This window comes from Columba livia, chromosome 3, assembly GCF_036013475.1.
Source record: "Columba livia isolate bColLiv1 breed racing homer chromosome 3, bColLiv1.pat.W.v2, whole genome shotgun sequence".
Lineage (NCBI taxonomy): Eukaryota > Metazoa > Chordata > Aves > Columbiformes > Columbidae > Columba > Columba livia.
In genome coordinates, this window is record NC_088604.1 from 64635605 (window position 1) to 64663431 (window position 27827).

At 42.1% G+C, this 27827-nt stretch overlaps 1 protein-coding gene across 10 annotated transcripts in view; it reads right to left on the reverse strand.

Annotated features, from left to right (window-relative positions):
• The window catches only part of ARID1B (AT-rich interaction domain 1B), a 327313-nt gene that overhangs the window by 79606 nt on the left and 219880 nt on the right, over positions 1-27827 (reverse strand). For all 10 annotated transcript variants that reach the window (XM_065057320.1, XM_065057323.1, XM_065057318.1 and 7 more), the window contains 2 exons: positions 19312-19555; positions 2916-3005 (listed from right to left, as the gene is read on the reverse strand). In XM_065057320.1, the coding sequence (XP_064913392.1) occupies positions 2916-3005; positions 19312-19555 (334 nt within the window). The remainder of the gene's footprint in view (positions 1-2915; positions 3006-19311; positions 19556-27827) is intronic.

Sequence of the window (27827 nt, forward strand, 5' to 3'; positions counted from 1 at the left end):
GTGAGCTGAGACACAGGTCATGCATGTGAAAGTACACGCAACTTCTTATTGCCTAGGAACACAAGACGTGTCGGCAGAACTGACAAAGTTTCATTGACTGGGCACTGAACAACAGAGGCTGGTTACTGATTCTGGGACAAGAACTGAAGTGGGCTGCCTAGAACAGCATTCTCCATTTATGCTGACCCAGGTCCCAACGTCCTATGGGTTGAGCAGGACGTGAGAAATTTTGAAATTACTCTTCAAAAAGTATTTTTACACATATTACAAAAAGTATGAAATAAGTTATATAATAATGAAGCTGAGAGCACAGGAAATCCAGTTCCCCAAGAAATTCCTGTTACTGTACACAAGTACTTATGTTACCACTTCCCTCCTTCCACATGCAGAATGTACGTGTAAAAATACGCTCATTGCTTCACGCTGCACTGTATGACACAGGATGTATAGCCTCAGGCAGGCAAACATAAAAATCCCAGCTGGGTGCTGAGTAACCATGGAAAGTAGGGTAAAATATAATCAAACACTTTCATAATAAAATACATAAGTGTAAACTTAATGGTTCAAGGTAGAGGTTTAGCATCCAGAAGTGCTACAGCTCAGACTTCACCTGTCAATCAAGCTTCACAATATCTGTTAAATAACATTTTTTTCAAGTATTGAGAGCAGAGGATTCAGCTCAAGAAATTATGAGCAGTCTTTGTTCATTCAATTCTCTCTCTAAAAAACGAAAGACACGTTTTACAAAGTGCTAAACCAAACAACATTACCTTATCCCATGGAGGGTCTCTTGTCCTTTTTGTTTTAATTTTTTTGTTCTTTTCTTTTTTTTTTTTTGGGAGAAGGTGTGTATCAGTAAGCCAAGAGTTTAAATAACAGATGCCTATGGATCAGGTGTCCTTAGCAGCAACGATTTTCTGCTCAGGTTTTTATCAGTAAATGACAAGCACCTTCCCTTTGAGTCCCCATCACTCCCCCTCATTCCTTTCTTCAAGTTCAGTGGAAACCAGTTCAAGCAAGCAAAGGAATCAACTAATGTAACAGCCTTTTTAAAAGGTGAAGTTTTCCATTTCAAAGGAGCCTCTAATCAATGACAGGGCGCAGAAGGGAATGCACGCATGTTTATGCGCGTATTATACCACAGACTTTAGAGAAGCTTTAGGGAACATATTCTGCACAATCAATACGACCTGGCTAGTTACAAATTTCATATTTGCTGCATGAAACACATGGACTGCTTGTACAAGCTGGGTCATGAGGATCATGTGTATTACACCAGGTTTTGCATATGAAGAGTGCAAAAATTTCAACATTCCCAAACACATTTTCTCTAAGAACATATCCACAATTCCCACCCGCCCCCAATGAGAAAGAACCAGGCTAAATCAATCTGTAAATTTTATTTCTCTCTCTGTTACTTACTTGTTGGCTTCCTAGTTATGGCAGCCATCTTCTGTTTTACTTTCAAATACTCCTCTGCCTCCCCCAACCATAAAATGACCCCCAGTTTTATTCTACAGCCGCAATGGAGAGGTTCGATCCTTCCAGCTCTGTCAGACCTGCCTAACACATCCCCCAAAGCCAGATGAGGAACACACACTGTGGAAATAATTATTGCTGGGCAGTGTAACATTTTGTGCCAAGACCCAGTTGTGCCAGATAATGCACACATCTGAGATGCGTGCATCTTCAAAGCCTCAATCTGATCTGTTCCCATTGCCTTGTGACATTCTAACCCACAAAACATATCTGTATTGGGTACCGAGGCCATTATTTTTTCACCAAGTGCCTACATTATTCTAACAGCTATGTATAAAGAATGACCTGAAAAGAAAAAAAAAAAAAACAAACAAAAAACCAAACAAGTGGAGTGTGGAATTGTGTGTTTTGTATTCTCATTAATCAGCATTCCTGGAAGAGAGAACACCCAACATGGGAAAATAGCAAAAATTAAGACTCTCTCCTTCTCTCTGTAAGTCCTCCTAAGTTCTTCCTGGATGCCATCCCAGAAATTTGTCATTCTGCGAGTTCAAATTGTTTCGCTGTAAGAAAACTACTAGTATTTATGGTATCCCCATATGGTGCTACTTGGAATATTTCTGGTAGCAAGACATGTTAGGAGGGGCATTTCATAAATAACTCCATGTTTATCACAGTTATCATGTATCTGTTTCGCAAGCTTGTCGCTGGCACATGTTAACCACTGCATGGACAGGATGCCCGGTTTACGGCAGTTGATCATATGGCCACGCAAAGCTGTGACAACCATCTTTCATGAGCTACAGAGGAAGGAGGCAAAAGGAAAAGGGCTTAAAGTTTATAAACAGTAACATAAGGAAAAAAAAATCGCTGTTTATTTTGGTGAGCACTTGCTAGGAAGCACTCTTTTAGAACAGTGCTGTTGCCTGCAAAGTTTTCCCTTGCAAGATTTCCACATCTTTGAACCATTTGACCTAAATATTTGATTTTGCTTTATATTATTTAAAGATATTTTTATTTCTACAACTGGCTAGAGAACTAGCTATCGAGTTCATGCAAAGACAGCAGAGATGAGAGCTTTAATAACAGTGGCAAAACTGCAGTGCTCCTAGCTAGCACTATTTCTATACATCTTAATTCCAAGGCAGACAACGGAAATTTGAATTCTCTAGCGTACAAATCAGGTATTTACAGAAAACTGCCTTGATACTCTGGGCATTCACAGTATTTTGAGAACGCCTTGTTTCCAACTGTATTTTGGTAAACCTGCTGTTCAATTGCTCTTTCCCCAGAGAAGGAAACCCCCTGAGCCTTTTGAATGAAGACTGTCGTTATTTTCCCTGGGAAAAGAAAAGAAATACCAGGAAATCTCACATGGCTAATGTGTGACTTTAAACATTTGGCACCAACTAAAAAAGCCCCAACACGCAACAAACCTCGGTCCTGTGGCATTGGTGACTGGCTCAAGGCAGGGTGGGAGCTGGATTCCGACTGGCTGCCAGGAGGCTGCGGTGGCATCTGACTGCCTGTGACACACAGGGGAAAAAGGGAAAAGAGACTTGCTTTTAGCATTACAATGCACAAACACCAAGCTCGCTGCACTTTTCAACCACTCAACATCAAAGAAAGTACCAGCGGTATAAGATACAGGGTTTTTTTTATATTTTTTCTTCTATTTTTTTTTACCTTTTTTTTAACCCCACGGAGGAAACATGCATAAACATATTTAGCAACAGGCATGGTGAAATGTTCAATTTCGTATTGAGCGAGTTCCCAACCTCACCGACATGATCCAATTTATAGCTGCAAATCTCCTGACACATATTTCTGTTAGAGAGTTTAACAAAATCCAAGTCTGCTGAACAATAGGGCTCATCCTGCCGAGCTTAAACTGGCCTCCAGCCAGGCAGACATGGACTGCTGCCAACAATATTACCAATGAAAAATTCAGTCAATACAGAAATTACTAACAACAACAGTTTAAAAAGTATTTCAATGAATCAGTGGTTTTAATGTTATTTGAATGCCCATGTAGAATATGGGAATAAAGAATAAGATGAAGGTGCACGTGGCAGAAAGCGAAGAATGTTTGAAAGAGATCAAACAGAAAAATGGTATCTTATTATTCAAATAAAAGCAAAGGGAAGATATTTGCTTATTAAAATATCCACCCAGAACAGACAGACCCATTTTATGGCCTCATTCAAAAGCCACCCACACAGTCTATCCACTGCTGCCTGCCCACCCAAAGAGGAACAGCACTCGCTGTGCCGTCTGTGGGGCTCAGGACACGAAACGCTGCTTTTCTATATTACTGGACAGCAAAGCAGGTGCTTATTGCACTGATGCAAGTCACTCCTCTGGGTCACCATGCGACGCCGTGTCAAGCAGGGAGGTCCACGCTGCTACCACCCTCCCACAGCACAACACCCCGAGGGCCTGGTGCCTGACAGCCAACCTGCCACAGCCCGAGCAGGAGCGTGAACGAGCGAACCAGACGGGACGTCTCCTGGGACCCCCCTCTGCCGCTGGCCTGAGACACGCCTGCTCCCGACAGCCCAGGCGGCTTGAACACCACCTCAGGTGAGGCAGCAACACAGACTTCAAGCGTTTGGAGGCTGTAGTGACGAGCACGGTATAAATAGCAGCAGACAGATTTATATCCCCTCATCCTCTGAAACTGCTCAGATTGTTTTCCGTTTGGAAGAAATGGAAAGAATAAAAACACAGGCAATAGATTTGTGCCTGCTGAGACTCATTTCCTCCCGCTCAGCAGCCGCCCCTCCGCAGCGGCAGGGGCCAGAGTCCCACCGCCGGTCCTGGGCTTGGGAGCCGGGAGGAGGGGGGGGCCGCAGGGGCAGCTCTTTCTTTACAGTCATGAAGGGCCCCAAGCTGGATGTAAATGCAGGGAAACAAACGTGTCTGCCCTGCCCCGTCCACTTCCCAGCACCAAAGCAACTGGCTCTCAGCACTGACTCTAAAGAAAGGCCAGATTGGTAAAGAACAAAAAGAAAATCCATAAAACGTGGAGAGTAACCGCTGTGTGGCTATTCAGACGAGGTGCATTTGCACTAAGAAATATGACAGCCAACATTACCGGGAGCAGCTGTGACAACTGTCTCAGAGATGTAAATGCTGGACCAGAGGCAGAATCGCTCCTCCAAAAGACCAAACATGCCACTCAGTGCCTGAGGCTTCGGGATCCACAGCCCATTCACAAACTAGAAGGCATACGACAATAATATTCTGCCTTACGTTTTGATGTCACTCAAGAGTAGGCTGTGGAGATGGTAAGTGCCTGCATTATAATGAAAGCTTTCTGCTTGACAGGAAGGATTCAGTGACTCAAGACTGTAAACAAATAGCAATTCCATGTTAACACGGGGCACTGCCACTTCCACTGTGTATGCCTGAGGCAACACTATCAGACAGAATACTTGAAGTAGATCCGAACCATCTAAGATTTTAACAAATTCTTAAAAAAAAAACCCAAAACCCTAAAGGAAGCGGTAGTACTGACTGTACCCCACAACTCCCAGTGGGATCCCCTCTCAGGTGGAGGCTTGGCAAACTTCGAGAGACATTAATAGTGCATGGAAGATCTGTGCTAGGCAACGTATTTTGAATACATTTATATATGCTCTTTAACTTTACACATCGATACTAACTTCAGTTATCTGGCAGAAGCCTTATCCTGCACAGGCAGGTGTGCAACCATGGACCGGGAAAGTCAAAGCTCAAAGCCTTGTACATGTGCGACGTGCTACAAAGAAATCATTTTCATCTGCATCCTTTGGGAATACAGACTCAGGACTCTTGGAAATTCACTGAAATTGTCAGCCTCTGCAAACATTAACACTATATGATTAGTTAACTTTTTAAAGTCTACTTCTGGTTTGTTGTTTTTTTTTTTTCTGTGTTTAAAGCAAAATTCTTGTTTCACAAAGGAAAACATTTTTGTAAACTAGACCAACTCTACACATATTCTGCCAATAACAAACTTGCAAGAGAAGTGTCCACTATGCTGATTAACAGTGGGTGCTACAAATGATCCCCATGCTGGCCATGAAAGTTTCACACCAAAATGTTTTTTTCAGTCAAATGGCATTTTATCCTTAGAGGTGATCTGAAAGGCAAAAGGAGGTTAAGCACACAAGTACCTTTGAAGACTTGAACTGAACTCTTAATTTGGGTATCTAACTCCTATTGATTGGGAGCTGATGACAGGACTTTAAAAACCTTTGAAGGTCCTGTCTGCCATGCTTTTTAAGTTTCTTTGTCATGAAAAGAAATTACCTTAAAGATTTTCCATTCCTTTCCTTTAAATGATATTAATCCTTCTCTCTTTCAACCAGTATTGTAGTTGGGATTCTTGGAAGACACTTTAAATAATACATGAACAGACTTCTGTATTTTATGAGGGAAGGAAAACTTCTACAAAACAACCTCTTTCCTTTTTAAACATAAATTCTACAGCTATTTAAGAGAGCAAAAAAACCCAGCAATTATTTTCACAGACTACTGCCTCCATTGAGCCAATGATACACAGATGGAAGTTTACACGGGGACAACCTCTTCCCATGTTTTGTATAGTATTGTTGCCACATTGGTGAGATACTCCACCTGCCAAAACTCAGGCAAAGTGAGTGCTACAGATGTTGCACAATATTTTTCTTATGCAAAATCAAAGCAAATACAACAATGCATGTTAAAAGGATTGATGCTGCCACACTAGTTCTTTCACCTACATTTAACAGAGGAGCAAAATGGTATTCAAATCTATATAGCTATCTTGTAAAATTAGTTGTTAGAAACACCAAACCTAGCCACCTACCTGATATGATGTCTGCCACTAAAAAAAAAGTCAGTTGAAGAGATGAGAGACTTTAAAAATGCTTAATAACACAGTTGTAAGCTGTTTTTCTATTTTTAAGATTATGTTAGAAATGCTTTTAAACATTTTGCATGTCACTTTGAAAATCTATGCTTGAAATAGTCAGGAGAGACTGCGGTGCACCTTTGGAAAAGCTGGACTGAGAAAAGTACTAATGGCGATTGCCTTATGACGACCACCATGAAATCTGAAGCTGAAGTGTAAAAAGTAAATATATTAGAGCCAAGATAGCAAGAAAAAGCAGACCTTTGATGCTGTGCTGAGGAGGGGCCCTTATGATGAGTTACAGCCCAAATCAGTAACGTTTTGAAACACGCTGAGCGCTCTCCACGCCCGTCACTGTAATGACACTGGAGGATGCTCCGCAGTGGTGCCCTGTGCCAGTCGGACAATACCTCACAGAATTGTGCCTGAACAATTGAATCAAGAAAACACTTCAGCGAGAACTGGTTCCCCGTGGGAAATTACTAGTTAAGGAGGGAAGGAGGGATATCAGCAGCGGAATTTTAAGATGCCTGAGGAACTGGGCAATGGGAGGGCGGGGGACTGATCAGAGCCTGTGTTGAAAGGGGCACATAAGGCTGCAGGACAGGCAGAAGTTAAAAGATCTTGTGGACTGTCTTTGGGACAATTCTCAATCTAATTTAGGAATTAAGATCTAGGACCGGATTAATGACATTGGCTGATTACAAAGTACGGAATTTTAGTCAATACAGAAGATGATCAAAATACCATCTAGGAAACTGGACCACCTTTTGGGTTGGAGTAATGAAAATCCATACTCGCAGACCAGAAACAGGTCTTTCCAAAGTGAAGAGCTGTAGGGTGTCACCCTGCACCAAACACATTTATCATTAGGATGAATTAGGAGAATTGCTTCCAGTAGAGGTAAGGAAATATAGCGTCATTTCTGATGTGTCACTGATGAGCCTTCACACAGACAAAACCAGAAAGCCTAATGTTAACTGGAATGGGAACCAAGGGCAGCGACCAGCATGATGTGACAGGAGGCTGAAAGAATATTGTTTAGTATCACAAAAACTAAAGCTGTGATTGTGTGACTTCTTTTAGAAAACGTATTTCGCACTAAATATCAGGGAAGAAAAAAAGCACAATGTTTAGGATGATAATGAAACCATTACTGGAATTTAAAACAACTTCCTTTTAGGAATAATGAGGTTCAGGAAACCTAGTGATTAAGAAGAGACCTGATAAAACTGATATAATGGGATTATATCACACAGTCAATGTGACAGTAAAGGCTCACAGACCGGAAGGGACATTCTGGGTCTCAGATCCCCACATAAGAAATGAAATATCATAAATAGGCTTCTGTATGGGGCTGATTTAAATGAGCTTTTCAGGAAATTGGAAGTGAGGTGCAAATGACCTCAAAGGAAAGAAATTTTTCTATGGGTAGCAAGAAGGGAAACTGGTCATGTGGTTTGTGTTATCTCTTTCATCTTACAAAGTCTGTGACCCCTTAAGAAGAAAGATTATTTTCTTCCTTAATTTATGCATTGTAACTAAGCTTCCCGTTGCATCAGGAGTATTTTTAAATGACTTATTCATCCGAGTAAAAAGCAAGGGTTGCCTGCATATCCCCCCAAATTAAGACGTGCAAAATATTAAAACCTTCCACATATCTATACAGTAACCTGAGCACAGATGCTTTAAAAGGCCAGCGACATGAGGACCCTTTCGGATAGAAGGTCCTGGGTTGGAAGGGACCCACAAGGATCATCGAGTCCAACTCCTGTCCCTGCATATGACAACCCCACAGTTCACACCATGTGTCTGAGGGTGTTGTCCAGTTTCTTCTTGAACACTGTCAGGCTTGGGGCCGTGACACCTCCCTGGGGAGCCTGTTCCAGTGCTCCACCACCCTCTGGGGGAAGAACCTTTTCCTAATGTCTAAGAACCTTTTCCCAACATCTAGTAGTGCAGCCGTGGCCCTGCTGAACCCCACTGCGGGGATACACAGAGTCAGGTGTGCTGGAACCAGCCTTCTGGCTCTGCTCAGCGCCTCGCTGCAGCTCATAACCTCACACCAGCAACAGCAATGCTGGTGACCCACTGCTGCCTGCTCACCCAGACCATTTCCACCCTTCCCACCTGAGCTCAGGACCAAGCCCGCAGCCCTCTCACCCCAGGATGCTTTTGGTGGCTGCCTGTGTGACTTGCTGAAGGTAAGATCGCAAACTGGCTGATTTGTTCCAGCCGCAGCAATGCAGAGCATCTGTAAACACGCGGATTATCAACTTAAGCCAGACTTCTGGATGTTACATATTGCTAAAAATTATCAAGATTGTTGCTGGGTCTGGCCCTGATTTTCCTTATTACCTCTTAAAATAAATACATCTTGCTCCTAACACACACATAAGTATCACTCCCAATCCACATAAAATCAACAAAATGTAAAAAAACCACTCTTCATGAAAATATGCATTTCTTAGACTACTAATCCTTGAAAGCGACACTGCATCTTCTTGTTCGTATTTGTGTTGTTTACCATATCGAGGACTGGCTTGTGAGCAGGTTCCAGAGATGTCACATGCTAAATTGCTCTCAAGTCTCCATTAAAAAATGAAACATTGAGCAAAGGTGGCCTACAGAAAGAAGCCTTGCTCTGACTTTTCTCTACATAAATGCAATAGCATAAACATCTTAATTCCATGACCGGAAGGTACTTGTTTGACATGATATAACATTTACTTCAAAGCAAAGTTGACAATGACAGAATGAGGTAGCTATTCAATATTTTGTTTCATCCTCATTATTCAGCGTGTAGTCCCAAGGTACTACTTATGGAACACCATCCAAATGTCATCCTTACTACGGAATAATTAATTATATTATGGGCATTTATTTAAAAAAGAAAAATTATTAATAAGTAGCTGAACCTGGGGTCTGCCAAATTAGACATCCAAGTTTTATTTCCAGGTTGTGTAACCTCTGAGCAAGGTGTGAAGACTTTCAACAAATACTCAGAGTACAAAGTGAAATAATTGCTAGTATTGCCTAAACTGACAATGGGCTGAGCGGTAAGGGGAAGGAAAGCAAATATACTGCCCTCCAAGGCCAAAGCTCACTTTGCTTGGGACAGAAAGGGCGAGCAGCAGCAGCCTCTGCAAGAGGGTCTGTTCATTCACGCCCCGTCCAGAAGCCACCTCTGCATTTGGACCGAAGTGAAGCACCACGGCATTTCTTCCCTGAGATTTTGGCCACAAGCCCAAAGCAAGCTGTCAATGGAAATCTTCAAAAAGCTGTGACTCACCCCAATAATGAATGGATTTCCAGAAGGCCACAGCAAGCATCCGTCTGCCTGATAGCTATTCCTCTCCAACCAATTTCAAAATCCTGCTGCAAACCAGGAAGGCACTAGAGCTCCTCGAAATTAAGCATGCACCATTTATTTATTTATATGAGCTAAGGCATAAGTCAGTCTAGATCTAGGGATCACTACTTCTCTATCCTCAGTAACACCCACCCCAGATCTGTAATTTCACTTTACTGTTATGAGAAGTTTCATTTTAGGGGATCAAATTCTTTCTGCTTTCACCCCTGCCTAAGTCTGTGTTCATTTAATGCTTTATTTCCACTAAGCTGGGGCGAGTTCCCAGCCCAGGGTATGTCTGCTGGAGGCCGATCCAGAATGGCGCAGCCCAGGATAGCAACCAGTTAAATCTTTTCTAATCCCTGCATTCAGAAATGGTGGCTCACGGCGGCTGGCATGCAGGGACTGAATAGAGCAGGCAAGCTTGTATTACTCTCACCAGGCCAAATTAATAAAAACAAAACCTGATTTCTCCTTCTAGTTTTCCTATTCTTCCTGCTCCCCAATATTTTTCCTCTTTCAAACAATTTTTTTTTTTTGTTTGAGAAGCTTAATGTTTGGCTGCCTTCTGAAGAAACGGGCACAGTGACAGATGAAAGGCCGTATTCATCGCCTAATTCAGAATAGGGAAAAACCAACTGCTGTGCATTTAAGATTCTAACAACCTTGCAATTTTGTATAGCCGTTTTCCCCAACCCGTTCTTTTGAAGAAATCTGCTTTTATTCTGTTAATAACTAACCACAGTTGCAGCAGCATGGATCCGATTAGCAGTTCTTACGCTACAAAGGAGGGGGGGGAGGGCTGTGAACAGGGTTGCCAATTTGTCCACCTGGGTCCCCAGGAAAAAGATTAGATGAGGCGCTTGCTCCTTTCTTCCCCACTTGCTCGCAGCTCTGCACTAGACAGACCTCTTCAAAGCTCAGGCACTGACTTCCATTTTTTTATATTTTTTCCTCTCTAAAGTCTCATTTAACTGCCCCTCCACATGTTTTGCACTCTGTGTCACCGCGTCCCTCCAAAGGGACGGTGTGGATTGGGATGAGAGGGGCTGTGGCTGCAGCTTGCCCAGCGCTTTCTCTCGCACCTCTTCAGGCCCTCTGAACTGCTTTTCTATTTTGTAAATTCTCTTAAATTTCTACAAACCGCTGGGAAAAAAGTGTCTATCTTCTTTAGAGAATGATCCAAATCCTCTAATGATACCATATTTTTACTCTGTCCTTTTAAGCCTTTCATAAAAATGATAGTTTTGCTTGCATTTAGACTGAAGTAGAAGATTGCAAAGGGTTGCATGGATTTAATCGTTCGTAATTACTTGGGACATGACATTGCATGTTAGTCAATGCAAAAAGCACATTCTTCGGCTAGAGAAAAAACATCTCAATTTCTTCATAAAATGTCAATTAACCAGAATATAAAATTGTAATTGATGCAAGTGCTAAATATCTAAAATCTCCTAACAAAGGACAGGGTAGTATTTCTTCCTTACATTTGGCCTATTTCTTCCTTCCAGAAATGAAAGATATCCTGCCACATACCTGAAACTTAAAACTTCAGAATTCCATTTAGGGAGATAATCCAGGTTCCAAAAGCAAGAATTTTTCATTATCAATGCTCATTCTCTAGGCTGGATTTATAACTACAGGGGCCAGTTCCTCATTGTGTCTACTGTTTTTAGGAGCCTGAGAAGCACAACAAATGCAGCAGACATATACTTCTGGTATTTGCCACCTAATAAAAACCTCAACTCCTAATTTTAACATCGCCAAATTCTAACAAAACCATACGTCAAATTTAATTTATAATATTTGCAGTGTGAAAACATGCAAGACAAAGAAAGGGTGAATGTCAACAGAAATTGCTGTTTCTTATACATATTTCTTTTCCCTTGATCCAGCAACACATAAGAATTGCTCAGAATAAATATGCATCACTAGGTGGCATTAACTTGAAAGACCAGCAGCGATGGAGTTTCACTCCTCCCTGCTCCTCCTGACTCCCTCAAGTTCAGGCAGGCAGGTGGAAACGGGAGCAGCACCAATACGTGGCAATGAACTGTTATGCCAGTCCTGCCTGCTGCTTCTCACGTTAGTCCATTTCTGTGATTAACAAGCATTTTAGTAGCAAAACGTTTGTGCTCTCATTATTCCTATCCCCAGAAGGAACAAACTCGTAGACAATCTATATTTTCTTATTGCATGACATTGCATATTATGCAGCCTTGATCTCAACAGTTCTCAGGGATGGGGGAGAAAAGTGCAAGTTGAATGCGTAAAGTATAAAAGCACCTTGAGGCAAACTCACTTCCAAAAACCATTTGGTGGGTCTGATCTTCCTGAAGACAAGATCTATCATGCCATATTTCATCTCGCCTGACAACGATAAGCTCCAAAGACTGGCGCAGAAGCAGAGCAATTCTTCATGTAATTTTAATCAACTGAGAACTTTCATCCCGTGAGCTCCCTCCGCAAGGTCACACACACCCCACGCGCGGCCATGTGCCTCTCATGCAGTTTGCAAACGCCAACTTGTAAGTCACCTTCTGTTTGGAAGGGGGAGTATCAATGCTAGCAACCCCTGGTTATATCATTTATAAACATGCAGATGTGGATTATTAAAGATTAATGCATTTTGGGATTGGTGTCGGCATTCCGTTTGTCTCACGCCGAAACCAATTCTGTTCTTCATTAGTCAACGACAACCCACATCACCCTGTTGTGGAAGAGAAATCAAAGGTGCAAGCATGAATTGAGAATAAGTGATGAAACTGATTACTAAGAAACTTAACGGCTGTAATCAATCAACACATCACAATAATTTGAGTCCACTGTTATCTGGAGATGGGGAACAAACAGAAAAGCTCGCTGTCAGAGTTGTTCTTTTGTGTTTGCTTTCTGAAAACCCACTTTGCCATTTGACTTCCGTATCTACTGACAGAGCGATGCTGTCGAAGGGCCGTTCGAATCTTTCAAGCAGCAGCTCAACCTGCATGAATTCTGTCCCCAAGGGAAAAAAATATCTCGCCTTTCATTAATTAAGAAACCCCATATTATCTGGAGGTAGTGAAAATGTTCTTCTTTTGAGGCTAAATGGCTATTTTCTAGCTGGACCAGAATAAATTCATGCCATATTTACAATCGTCCAAGTTCCTTCTTCTAAGGAGGGATGCACCGTGTATCGGTCTAGTCAAGTTTGACACTTAACTGTGAAGCATGAAGGTCGCTTTAAATATCTCTAATGGCAGTAGTACACAGTCCACTGAAAAACTGAAAACTGCAACAGCCTATCCCATCACAGAAATCAAACCACTTATGACATTTATGCTCTGTTTTATCTAGATGTAACAACGATCTGTCAACAACAACAAAAACATACTGATGGAAACGTAAGAGACTTTTCCCCTTCGCTCATCAATCACTGCTTAGTATTGCAAAGGACGAGGAAGTGAAAGACAACATTTTAATTTATGATAATACGTAAATTAATGCCCTATTTGGCAACACAAAGAAGGAGAGGGAACCTATGTTTGTGTAGCCAAATAACGACAGAATTAAAAAATCCCAAATGTACAAAACCAAATATACACTGTACTAAATTTCTTGACAAACACATAAGTGGGTTGAACAAAAAAAAAATTAGAAAGAAATGCACAGGTTAATGATGAAATGTAAACAATAATTTTCCAAGGGTGGCCTTAAAGTATACACCTAAAATGAACAACAAACATACCTGTCAAATCTTGGCAGCTGTGGTTAAGTATATTTGAGTTTTGTTACGTGAACCAGAGCACACGCATAGTTATGCAAAGATTTTAATTGGATTTCGACAGCCGTCGTACTCCAGGTGGATTTGCAGCGGCACGGGGCTGCCAAGGACTGGCGGAGCCACCGGGAGCGGCCGGCCGCGTGCGCCCTGCCACGGTGCACAGCACCGGCTGCCCCGCCGAGCCGCAACCGCCGGGACCGCAAAATCGGGCCTGGCAGGAACCGACAAGGACAAACCAGGCATGATGCAGAGCGCGGCGATGGGAATGTGAGCGCTGCCCGTGTGGGAGAGGTTCACGCGAAGCCTTTGCAGGGTGCTGGGTGACCCTCAGGGCTGGGCCTCCCAGACCCCACGGGGTGTTCAGGCCATGGGGCAGAAATGTTCGTCACTGGCTTACACAGCAAGTAAACACCAAGACCGAAATGCGTGACTGTGAAATATAAACATTGGTAAACCAGATATTAAGCAACTGAAAACACTTAAGACTAAACCCCAGAAATTACCCCTAAAAATAACCACACAGGGCATGCTGGTTTTGGTGACTGACTGTTTTTCTATCTGATGCTTAACTTAAGAGCTGATGAAAAACAGCAGGTTCATGGTGCTGGAATATGAGACCCTCTGTCATCAGGAAAATCTAACAGGAGGAACTCAAACAGCATGTCCTTGTCTCATTTTATCTCCTGCACCTGTTCTGGGAAGACCACCTCTGCAGAGGAACACAGCTCCCTGATCTCTCTGGCCAGACAGCGAGTCCCATAACAGCTCTGACAGTGTCTTTTGTAACATGATCTCTCCTCAAGAAACTAGATCAAGACTATTTATTTATTTCATTAAGCCTTGAGACAACAGATTATTCATCAGTTGTGACCTGGGCTGAATTCTAATAGATATCACAGGTTAGAAGCTCCACATGCTAGAAGTAATACCTCGAGCTAGAGCGCCTCACAATTTGCTTATTTTTCTTCTTGTCAAAAGACAGAAAAACCCTGAATGTTGTTCAAACCCTTCAAAAGAAAGGGTTTGAAACTATTGCTATGTGAAACATCCACACATTTCATTTGTAAGCATTCTAGATTTGCAAAACTGCTGAATAGATGTTTTGTGCGCTAGCAGTGATTAAGAACATAGCTACGTCAATGGCATTTTGTATTTTGTTTTTTTCAGGTCTGGATGCCAACGAACAGCATGCATCTTCCTTGCAACAAGCTGTTGCAAGATTTTTGCCTCCGGAGAAGCTAAGGGGGAAATATTGATATGTGAGTTAAAATAATCTTGCTAGACAGGGGTATCATATCCATTTTACAAGGATAACGTCCCCTTTCTTGTTTCACAATTATTTTAGGGTATCTGTAAAATTTCAAACAAAAAATACAGTATTACAAATTCACTTTCATATGGCAGTCTTCTCTACTTCAAATACTTTTTGAAGAGTCCATAACGTATAAACATACCAGTGGTCATGGTCAATAGATTAAGTATGTGGAATAGCTCAATCCCAAGCAAAAGATTCTTCCAAACTCCTGTTTAAAACAAAATCTGTCCGATCAGCTTGTCTCACTGCAGCCACTTCTGGAAACGGTTCAACTCTTAGGCTTCTCCTTTTATAAGGCATGAAAGAAAGCATCACTCCTATTCAAAGTTTTGCATAGTCCTTTTGGACTATGATAGACCATAGCTCATTTTTTTGCTTCTCTCAGCATTTTAGTCAGTGTAGTCTATCCGCACATTGACTAACATGCCCACCAAGGCAAGACGTCCCGTTACAGCTCTGGGCAGCCCATTCTCCTCTTGCTCCTTTTTTGTCTGGAGTGCCAGCTGTAATTCTGATGGGTCCTGGATTTCAAGCTAGCTAGCTGATCAATACAGCAGGGGAAGACCTCCGGTTTGCAGATCACTGAATGGAACACATCTATTGACCCATATCATTTTCAGAATTAAAAATTTGGGTTCTTGTTAATTAGAGGTGGGTGCTGATCACTAGTCAGCATAAATTAAGATGGCTGTCAATAATATTCCTAAGTGAGAATACCCACACGTGGATTTCTTCCTGAAAATTACAACTCCAGCTGTATCCAAGCTCTTTGGCAAAAGATGACATCAATACAATTATAATAAAAACAACAACGCAGTTGAAGCCTAACAGAGTGAAAATAATCTTGTCTGTTCAGAAAGTAAATGTAACATGTATTAAAAGCACAAATCAAAATACTGATCTATGAGAAAAAAAAGCTTTTACATATTTCAAAAGATGACATTTGCTATTCATTATTAATATAGCGTACCTTTATTTTCTATACAGATAAAAATTGCTGTAGAGCTTTAAAAACATTAGAATCTATTAACTTGTACAAAATCTACTTGTCTATCATGGGTTAAGGGATTCCTGGCCTATCAGCAATCTTACACAGAACTCTTAATATTAAAAATTTTTGCTGCTTACACCGCAAGGGAGAAAGAGCTGACAAAAGCCTTTGGCCAGTGAGATCAAAACTGGGGACGGGGGGCAGAAAGGGGAGTTTAGCTTATTTACATTTTTGCTTTGTTAGTAAACTGGAATGGTTGGACAAGGAGGGAAAGGAAAAAAAAAAAAGAGAGAGAAAAGTAAAATTAACAGCCACTAAATCTTCTGGCAACAGCAGCGCATTTTGATGATGTGCTGTGTCAGCTTCCACTAATGGTTTAGGGTTGAATGAGGCACGGTTCAAGACCCAAAGGAGTGCAGGGCGTCACATCTCATTCTTTGGAAGAACGTGTACCCTAATTATGAAGATGGCTACAAAATAAAAATATCAGGATTTCTGGCAAAGCAGAATCATGATCTGCTTAACGGGAAACCAGAATATAATTTTGAATCCCTAAAAATCAGTAGGGTTTCAGTCCTGTAACAAATGTGCATGTGAATGAGAAGTGTCACCATTTTGAGAAAGGACTATCTTTCTGAACAAAACCCATCAAAGTTGCTTTTTTTCTGCTCTAAGGGGTTAATCTCCCTGGTCTATTCCGGTAAGGCAAATGGAAACAAAGTCTGTGTATGTGTGTGAAACCACACAAAATATCCGTCCAGTATTTCAGAGAGCACAGGAAGGAAATGCCCACTGAGCCAGGGACGTGCCAATGTCAGTGCTGCCTGTGCCAGTCCATTCCCGAGAAATTCACGGCATGACGCAGAAAGCAACGCGGGGTGGCAGGCTTGTGGTGGGGTGGGGAGACGGCTTAAACAGGCAGCGGAGGAGAATCAGCCATTTGGGAGGTTTAATAGGGGGCTGTTTGTTTGTCTGCCCTTTTGATGTTAAATTAGTCTTCAATTTTGTTGCAAGGAAGGAGGCATTGGGAAAAGGATGCTTCTCTTTCAGTAAACCCTGGGAAAGCAACACCTTTATTTTAACGGCCTTCCCACCAAGAACCCCCTGCAACATTTTGGCTTTCCCTAGCCATAGCTATCAGCAACACAACAGCTGCTCATTTTACAATGACTTGCTGGAGAGGGAATGATTGAAAGAGCCAATCTATGTCACATGGAGAAGCTGTGGCACAACATTGCAGGAGGTAATAGGAGAGGAATGAGGTCAGAACAAACAAGGGTAGGGTGAGAACGGGGAGGAAAATAGCAGAGAACAAAATTATTAAAGGCAAGACGCTGTACTACACAATCTACGTTTAAAACCAGCCGCAACCTAAACGCTGCAAACAACCACAGGAACACAGATGAGCTCCGTATTAGTTTCTCACAGAGTCTTGTGAATATGGTTGATGAAAAAAGCTCCCAAAGTCCTAGTAATGAAGCACAACAATGGGAATACGCCTAGGTGAAAGCACAGTCTAATTCATATGGCTTTAAAGCCCCAGCACCCGGTGGTGTCCTGATAGTCACAGGGTTTTAAATAGCAGCCTCACTCGTGTCCTTTTGTAGCCTGAAAAACGCAGGAGCAGCAGCAGCAGCAGCAGCAACGCTACGGCAGCTGCCCGGCTCCCTCCGGAGAGATCCGCGCTCGCTCACGCCTGGGAGTTCACCTTCAGCAAAGGAGCTGCAGAGCGGCAGCTCGCCCACGCCAGGGAAACAGCGGAGGGCGATTTTCATCTGGCACCATTCATAAAAACCCCTCCTGAGGAAGAGCTGCTTTTGTGTTACCACAGCAGACCAGAAAATCACCAAGCAAAACGGTAGCATGGTTGGTAAGAAGAGGCAATATTTTTTTCATTAGGCCAGTCACAAAAATGAGCTTTTAGGCTCAGCTGAAGTGATTAAGTGACTCTGAGCCTGACCTTTGGGCCCACACCCCTTCTATTTTTACCCCAGAGGGATCACTGGTTTCATAAAAGTTATTACTTTCCCCTACGCACTGTCCTGTTTCAATCCTTATCTACCATGACTATAATAAAGCTACTTTCAACGTCACAACATCCTTTCCCTGTTCAGCAGTCAGGCTGCTAAATGCAAATCCATTTACTTGCCCAAGTCCAACTGTGGGAAAACGTTTCCTTTCCAGCCAGGTGCACTATCTGGCTTCACTCAACAACAGGGATGGGTTTCTGTGCCACGTACCAGGAAATATGCTGCAAACACAAAGCTAACATACTGCAGATAATGCAAATACTCCGGTCCTGCTGCCATCCCCTCTATTTCTGCCCCACCTGAGCATGTGCTGCCAGCCAGAGCGGCAGCAGAGGGAAGAAATGACTGCAGGGCACACATGCAGCATCAGGGCTCAACACGCTCAGGCCACAGTGAGTACACAACATTCCTGCGTGCACTGAGCTTGCCCCCCTTTGCTTATCTAGTTTAACCTCTGTATACAAACAAGCGTGCACATTTTACACAGATACCTTTGTATTGAATACCGAAACACATGCCACTCACTGGATTTTAACCTGCATTTGGTTTACAGCACATCTAATGAAAAGGCATCGCTGGTTTTATTTCTTTTAACTAAGCTCCACGTTGATATTTTTGTGGTTTTGTCAGCAACTGATGTTATCCCTGGGGTAATGTCAGCAGACTCCTACTCTTAGGAATTCCCCTAATATTCACAATGTCAGAAAATAATAAAAAACTTGAGGATCAGAAAAAGAATAAACTCATCTGAAAAACCAAATACATGTTGCTCCCTGACCCCCTGCAAGTAACATGCCAGATGGGTGGGGACAAGGTAAGAACTGGAATTAATGCATGCTTTTCTTTGTTCTGGATGTCTTTAACAGATTTCCACAAACTTCTGAACGTACAGGAGTGACCACCTGTCATGCTCTCTGTGGCACAATAGAGCAAGTGGCAAGAATGCCACCGGCATTTCAATCATTACTGGTGGGCTGGCTTCCAAGTATTAATAACTTGGCCTGTGCAAATAATTAAGAAGTATCTCATACAATATTCTGTACTCGTGTCCGAAATTACATTATCACAATATAGGGTTGGAAAAACCATGCCTTGTCCTACTGGTCTGAAACCTCCATACAAATCCAAGAGCCACAGTCAACAAAAATACAGAGTAAAAACAAAAAAGGGGTCCTATAAATACTATAGAGTAATATATGACAGATAGATGATGCATGAACCAAAAACAAAACTTACCATCACCTATTCACATTGGTCAATGATAAAGACATATATCAAACACATATGTGGAGTCAAGTTCAGAATTTTTGACCATTCCGAGGGTTTGGCAACTAAAACTTAGATGGAATTTACCCTTGCTTTAAGAACACATTTTTTTTCCCCCAGAAAAGGCCCCGCAAATGCATGATTCTCATGAAATAAATTAATTTGGAATACAGGAGTATTTCTTTATTTAATAAACCTGTCCATCATTTTACTTTTGTTTGTTGGAACAAACTTACTTGGAATACTCGCTGGAGAAATGGGACCAGATCTTGACTGGTTGCTCCCAACGGGAGAGCCTACAGGGGAAGGCGATGGGCCCCCGGGGATGCCAGAGAGATGTGGAGAAGCATGAGGGGAGAACGGAGACTGTGCAGGGTTGCTCTGCTCCCCTTGGCTGCTCGTGGAGCCTGACGCGCTGACGGCTGAGCTCAGGGTTGCTTCGGTTCCAGTCGGCAAGTCATCAATGGATCCAGATAAATCCTGAGGAAAAAGGAAAAAAGAACATAAGTCATTGCACTAAGTAATACTCAGGCCACAGGACTCAAGACCTGGCACAGTGATGAGGTCCATTTGTTTACTTATTGCAGCAGATAGCTGAGAGGTTGTCTTTAATGTTGGTTCATGTAGTTAAATGATGGCAGAAAGCGAGGATACTACGTACAATTCTCGGCTTAATCTCTAATTCTTCTGAGAAAAAGAACGAGCAAGGGTAACAAATGAATTGGAACCAAATTCACTCAACATTAAATTTAACCTTTTCCATCTGGATTAAGCTTTCAAAATTAATCCCACAAATTCTGCTCGAGCTTACTAAAACTAATGAAAATGAAACTTCAGTTTCGATTTCACAGAGTATTTCATTTTGGGGTTTGCTACCATTACAAGTGCAGCTTATATACTTCACTCTTTAAACCATCACCAAAATGAGAGAAGAAGGGTTTAAAATATGCAGCCCTTGGGTCCCAGTTTCAGCTGGAAAAGAGTGAATTATCTTCCTAGTAGCTGATATGGCACTGTGTTCTGGATTTAGAATGAGAATAATGTTGATAATAAACTGATGTTTTAGTTGTTGCTAAGCAGTCCGGGACTTTTTCAGCTTCTCACAGCATGCCAGGTGCACAAGAAGTTGGGAGGGGACACAGCTGGGACAGCTGATCCCAACTGGCCAAAGGGATATTCCACACCAAATGACATCATGCTCAGCATATGAAGTTGGGAGAAGAAGGAAGGAGGGGATGTTCAGACTGATGGCATTTGTCTTCCTAGCTAACAGTTCTATCCCACCAGGGGCGAGTGAGTGAGCGGCTGCGTGAGGCTTAGTTGCCAGCTGGGGTTAAACCATGACACCTGGTAACATCCCCAGCTCCTTCACCATGCAGAAGACACACAAGAGGTGGTCCTGCCCTCAGCAGCAGCACAGGACCCACTGGCCACCTAAGAGCAAGGAAGGCTGCTTCCCTCTTCCCATCAAATACCAGTTTGACCAGTGTACAATTCACAGTTTCTCTTCAATTTCATTTGAATACACTGAAAAACAGTTGCTGCATTTCACTTCATAACTGCTGCATTTTCAATGAGAAGTTTCCTCCACAGGTCAAAGCACATCTAAATTCTAACTACAAACTGCTGAGCATACTTCCTAAAGCTGTAACACAGGACTTATACTGGTCTTTGGATCTGTGGTGGTAATTTGCTTTTTTAAATCATTGTAAAATTAGACATGAAAAACCAAGAATGCTGTAACAAGGCAAATGTGTGGCCCTTAATCGTCAGGAAAAATGTTAATTCCTAAGCATCACAGAAAAATCTAATACAAACAGAAGAGCGCAAAGATAGCTGTGCTTCTGTGACTACTGGCAAGGTAAAAGCTAAGGAGCGTATTGCAATTTTTATTAGCAAATGAGGTTGCATACAAGAGGCAGGAAGCTACCTCACATATAAAACAGGTCACTAAATGACCCCTGAGGCTTCCAGTAACTGGGGCTACAGAGTGTGTTACTTTGGCTGATGCTGACTTCACTTGTCTGGCTCATGCAAGTGATTGCGCCACAGACAACAAGATCTGTCATCTGAGTAGCACAAAAAGAGCTGGGCTCTGCCTGGGCAAAGAGCTCAGGAAGCAAAGCCTCACCCTCCCTAATTTTCATAACAAAAAATAAAGTTATTTTTAGAAGTTAGAGAACCTGGATGAAACACAAAGTGGTTTATTTAGAGTCTGGTCTGATTCTGACTACCTCTCTTGCAAGGGAGGCTCCCAGCCAGTCTCCCCTAACAGGCAGCTATAGCCAGTCTTCCAAGGCATGGAAAGAGTACAATTAATAGTTTAAACACCAATACCATTCATTAGAAGACACCTAGAACACTACGTGTTATTCCTCCTCGTGCATAAAGGTAGTAAGTACAACCCACTCAACTTAGGCCTCTGCAGGACCTTCTTTCCAAACGTGAATTACACACAAATACTTCAGGCACAACTCTCACCACAGGTTAAATTTGCTTTTTCTGACAAGCACAAAATTGTACATTATGCTATGAAAAGCAACGATTAAGTTGGAAACTTCAGTCTATGTGTGGACTCTGCATCCACTCAAGAGTAGACTTCCAAATCCCTACAAATGGAAAATTAAATTGTGAAATGGGCAATAAACTATTTTCATTGTTTCTTTTTGAAAACTATTAACTGTAGAAAATGTAAACAAGAAATAACACCATTTGATACTGTACAGAGCAACGCTAGAGATTTTTCATAGTAGAATGTATTTGGCAAACAGGTAAGCAATTACTGCTTTCCCATACATAATATGGTATTCTTTTAAATGGAATCAAATCGCCGCTGTTGTTATGTGTAACAAATGCTGCAGGAAGTGCTGATAAAACAAATGCTGTTGAAAAGCATATAATAAACCCCTGAAAACCGAACATAGCAGAATAGAGCCTATTCTAAAGGAATACAAATCCTGCATAAAAAAAACAGATAGGCACCCAGCTGATAGATAAAGAAAACACAGGGTTTTACATTTAAAATAACGAAGATTTTAAAGGGGTGTTTGGATTAAAGATTTCATTTGTTGCAGCAAGCCATGGAGTACTTGAAAAACAAACATGCCAAAATAATGAAAAGCCGCAAAGCAGTCAGGATACTGTGATACTGTGACCGTCCGTGATGAAATTATCTGTTGTTCAGAGACCAAGACAAAACGTGACCGCTGCCCACAGCACCTCCCCAGCTTGCCAAGCACGTGTGTGGAGAAGAACCTGAGGACAGGACTGAAGTTCGCTTTTCCCATCAGGCCACATCCGACTTCTCCAGCCTCCCGCAAGTCGGAGCGACTGACAAGTCCCGGGCGCTTCCCCAGGTGCCTGCCTTCCAGGGATTTCCTCACTAGCCTGATGGAACCCATTCACACAAGTGGAAAGGAAAGGAAGAGGAAAGCTTGCCTCACTCCAGTCTATTTAAGAGCAAAGCTGCCCCGGCCTCCCCAGTTCAGGCAGAGGGACCAGCCAGGTGGGCTCGGCACACCTGGGGTTCTCTGTGCTCCCCACACGTACTCAGCCTCAGCACCGGGATTTCCTCCCTGGGCTGGGGAGCTTCACAAAATCCACCGAAATCGCCTGCCGAGGATGCTATGGTAGCATTCATTTGTCAGACCATCAAGAAAACTGATAATGAGGTTGCTCTCAGCATGGCATGAAAGGCTGTTGCCTTCTAGATGCCTGGGCGGTGCTACACAACCTTTACCTTGTGTTACAGTGGGCTAAAATGAGAAATATCAGCTGTTCTGCGCAGGGTGGTTTGCAGATCATTACTCTGTATTTTTGTTAACACATACTTCGTGGCCTTTCCCAGTCTTCTAAAGCAGAAAGCCTGAGTAGGTGAGCAACTGGGAAACTTCCAGCACACAAAGGCTTTAGAAACACCTCTGTTATCCACAAAAGCTAATTGGGAAATTAAAGAGAAGGAGAAGAAAGACTCTATGTGAAGCACCTGGAAATAAAGAGCAGAAGTTGACTTACTGTTCCTCTATTATCAGTATTTTAATACTTGCTTTTACCCTGGTGAAACAGAACAGCAATGAAGTCATGTGCTATTTCCACATCACAAACATTTATTTATATATAAAATACTGAACACGTACACATTGTATATGTAAATTACATGGATATACCTGCATTTACTCGGCATATCCATATGTAAAGCTATTAAAAAGCCTACTAATAAGAGAAATTCACAGTGGTTTAAGCATACAGCCTAGTTAACAAAGAAGCTCTGTAACTAATACTGCTCTAGAGGACAATTTAGTCAGCAGGGCACCAACTCTATTCTTCTTTTCTAAGTACTATCAGATCTATGATGCCTGTAAAGAACAGAGAGACCTTACTTACTGCATCTCATTCAAACCAAGGCACCTTCAAGCTACAGTGCTTCCATTTATCTTGCTGGAAAGTTGGCAGGTTCGGTAATTGCTGGGATTCTTTTAAGGGGCTGAAGTCCCTGTACCCTAAGGCATGCCTTAAATTTTGCCTCTTTTCAGAGGCATTTTCTGGAAAGCACTCGTTTCTTTCAGTCAAATGTCACAAGTCCAGAATTACCAGAAAGCTCTTGTTTTACAGATCTGTTTCTTGCAGAGTAATCTTATTATTCTTGTCTATGGTATCGGTTTGACTATATTTTCAAATGTGACAGCCAGTGTAAGAAAAAATGAATGATTTTTTTTTTTCCCTGTCACAAATCCGTGTCACAGTTCTGTACTCTCTATGCCAGCTTTACATCCTGTATTATTCAGGACTTCCCAAACAGCTTTCAAAGTTCATTTCTAGATAACACCTTGATTACAAACTGAAACGTCCCTGCGCAAGATTTATCTCTTTTAGCAAAGTGTTTTATCTTCAACTATCTTCACTTCTAGCCTCACCTTCCACCCATGCACCTCTATTCTTGTCCCTCTGACAAGCACGACAGCTAAAATGAACAGGATCGCATTGTGCTTGGGATTATGTTATGCCTTCCTGGTGGTACGATCTTATCAAACTGACAGGAGAGCCAGTCTTGAAACAGCACACCAATAGACTATCGCAACACAGTCAACAAGGGGTAGAAGGAAGCAAAGTGCTTATATAGAGCCAGAAAACCCAAAGTTACTTTACAAAGAGACCACAAGAAAAAATACAAACACCCATATATAACATAATGTTAACTTACTCAAGGAATACACCTAAACCAAATAAACAGCAAAAGGAGACTATAGCAACTCCATAATGCCACCACATCATTACACACAAAGTGTGACAGCATTAAAGCATTCACCACGGAGCAAAAATTTACACCGCAAACACTTCATGCAGTTTGCTTGAGAGTCTCAGCAGATAGAAAACAAGATTTTACTAAAGGGATCCCTTGCTAAGTACAAACAGTTGGAAAATGATGAGCACCTTGTCTGAAATCGGTAAAAAGGGTAAGTGTTGAGCACCCTGCTAACTGAGCTCCTACATCGCTAAATGATACCCCAAGTTCACTGACACGTTACTGCAGTTTGGGGCTTTCCTACAGGGCTTGTGCGGAGCATATACAAGCTGGGGCTTATTTAAACTTCCCAACTAATGCCTACTGGTTTCTTTATGCTCAGGGAGTAGAAGAAAAGCAGAGGTATTCTGTAGATATTAAAATTAAAGACACACAAAACCTTCTGCTCTCCAAAAAGCTGAAAACCCCAGACTCAACCCTACCATCCGTTTTGCCAGCACGAATCCCAGCGCTACGTGCAGGGAACTGCAGGAACCGCCTGGCTGCAGGATCAAAGCTCTGTTCACTCCATTCAGGCCTTCCTGCAGTATTTTTATTAGGATGGAGGATGGTGCTGCTCAAAAGACAGGATCCTGCATGAAATATCCATCTCCTTAACACGAATCACCACTTTAGAAGTGAAATTATATATACACGCAAACATATTTTACATATAAGTATGTAAATATATATTCAAGCAGACATACACTCTGCTATTGTTTTGGAGCCATGGGGGATTATGAACAATATGCTCTGTAATTGAGATTAACTTTGAACAAATGATTTGGCTGACAAACACACATACGCGCACAAAGGGAAAACCCACAATAGCTCTGTTTAAATTTCAAGATATTTGTAAGACCTCTTTTCATCACAAAGCAGCCCATAATAGCATGTTTCAAGCAGTCTTCCAAAGGCCCTGCTGGTCACATTGTCGAGGCAGCGAGCGAGCTAACAGCCTCCTATCGCCTGCGCAACCAGAAAAACACACAGGCACAGCAACGATGGGGACCACGAGGAAAATCCCTTTGTGTTCAAAGGTTGCCATCCCCTAAACAGGAACCTTCCTTCCACACCAAGTACACCATGACACTCAGCAAGCAAGCCAAACATACCTAACGCACATCCTTAAAAGTTATTTTTAACAGCAGTCAGAAAGGCCGCTGTTAGATTATTGCCACAGTGCCTTTTACACCCCTTTCTGAAATGAATATGGGAACAGAAAACAAGGCTCCTTCTCTTAATGTTGTTAATTCAAGTTTTGGAGAAGGAAAAGTAGGCAAGATTGCTTCCATTTCAAACACCTCCCTGAGAAAAAAAAGCTATATTTTTATTAATGGGCGTAACTCTACCTCAGAAAATGCTAGAGAGGATTTGTTTCATACTAAAAGATTTACTCGCAAGAGAAATGCCAACTTTAAAAATACTTGGCATGGGGCACTTCTTAGTTACTAATGGTATTTGTCAGTCTTACTCCATTCCACTTCTATATGTTTTAGTGGTTTCAACCAGATTTTTAACTTTAACCTCTATGTGGTAAACTATTAATGCAATGCTCTAGATGAAGGAATTTCTAAGTATACGGTAAAAATGCTAGCTCCTTGCACTAGATTTAGTGACAAAGCATCACTTGCTGGGGAAACACATTCCCTTCATTCTGCAGACCTCACATACTCCCCAAAATAACTCAGTTACTGAACTGTGTTGCAAGGACTCCAATCAGTATCAAATACTCTCTCTGAGTAGTTACACAGGGAAGTCCCCAGGGATGCAAAATCTTTTCTCCAAAAGCCCTGTATTCACTCAAGCAAACAAGAAAAGGTGTAAGCAAACAATGCAGTGACAGGGCTTTGCCTGCTGTCTTTTCAGTATATGAGATCCTGGAATTACATCAGTCTTCAAGAAACAATCTACAAAAAGCCAACTTGGAAAAACATATTCAAGTCACAGCTCACTACCTAATCACTAAGCAAACAACTGGTTTGGACAGTTCTTACTTGTAATTTGGGTAAGAAACTCATTCCCAGTCTTAAAAAATCCCCCTGAATAAAAGTGCACAGAAAACATTCTTTCTAAGAAAAGTGTTAGTCCTAATAAATAAATGCTTTCCAAGACTGGGGAAAGAACAAAGGAACATTTTCTAGCTTTTCTTTTTTAAACAGGTTCACTAAAGCTGGTGTGAATTCTGCTGCTTGACTTTAACTGACTTGTTTTTTTTCTCCAAACACTCAGTTAATGGGAATGTTTCATCTGTCAAATGTAAGGGATCTTAAGTGGACTCGCTGCAAAGTCAAAATCAAACAGCCACCCTTTCCCACTCCCCCGGCTTTGTTTTCCTTTTCTTTTAGATAACTCCTGGTCCTACAATATGAACACCAAAGTGCACGTGAGGAGATGGTGCAGTGTCATTGGCTTGGATCCCCGAGTAAGGACCTGAGCTGTGAGAATCACGTAGGCTGTGCAGGAGAGGCTGTGGCTGAAAGCACACTTCCTCGCACAACACAACACCTCCTCACACAACACAACACCTCCCCACACAACACCTCCTCACAGGCTTTCACCGTCATCGCCAGTGAACACCACCACGACAGCACAGCTCACGAGGGTCAGGAGCTGTGACCGGCCTTCCCAGCTGCCCAGGTGGGACTGCCACCCTAATGAGGAATAGGGTTTTGTTCTGTTGGATATGGCACCTCACAGTAGCATTCAATTCCCAGTTCATTTAAAGAAAGAGTAATTTCGTACTATATTTGCTAAACAAGCAAAGCATCTGTGTTTGCAAGATAACCTTCACTAAAAATAAAAACTGTTGACCTGTGTATACAGGTGTCCAAGAACGGAACATGATATACCCCTATCTGTCAGACACAGGATGAGAAGAAGTTGCTAAGATGGATATAGTTGCACTTTTGTGCTTACAGCGATCCATGACAGGGTCTTACTTGCTTGTCCAGACAAGAGCTTTACAGCAAAAACAACTTAGGGCAATTAGAAATTCAAAACAGACAGAGTAGCTTGGAGGAACCAGATGGACGCCCAGACAACCCTGCACCTCCCTGCCTGGGCTCAGCGCCGCGCGTTACGGCTCTGCAGCTCCCCGACACTCAACAGGAATGCAGCTCCTGAAGTCTCCAGCTGCACTGAGAAATCTCCTAATGGCGTTAAAAAAGTCGCTGGTTTACGAACATTGACTCCTGTGTAAGGAACGCTAAGTACTCATGACCAACGTGCTATCAAGACAAACTGATAAAGTCTAACAAGGATTGTAAACAGGTAAGACATACAGCTTGTCTGACAACAATACCTTTTTAATATCGAAAATAAAACAGTGAATCTCCAGAACACAAAAATAATAACACAGTGTCTCTCAAGATACAAACTTCACTGTTTATCTCTGAAGCAGAATGCTTAGCACGTAGAATTTCTAGAAATAAAATTTAAAAACAAAAAGCCACGAACCCTTAGGAGCCA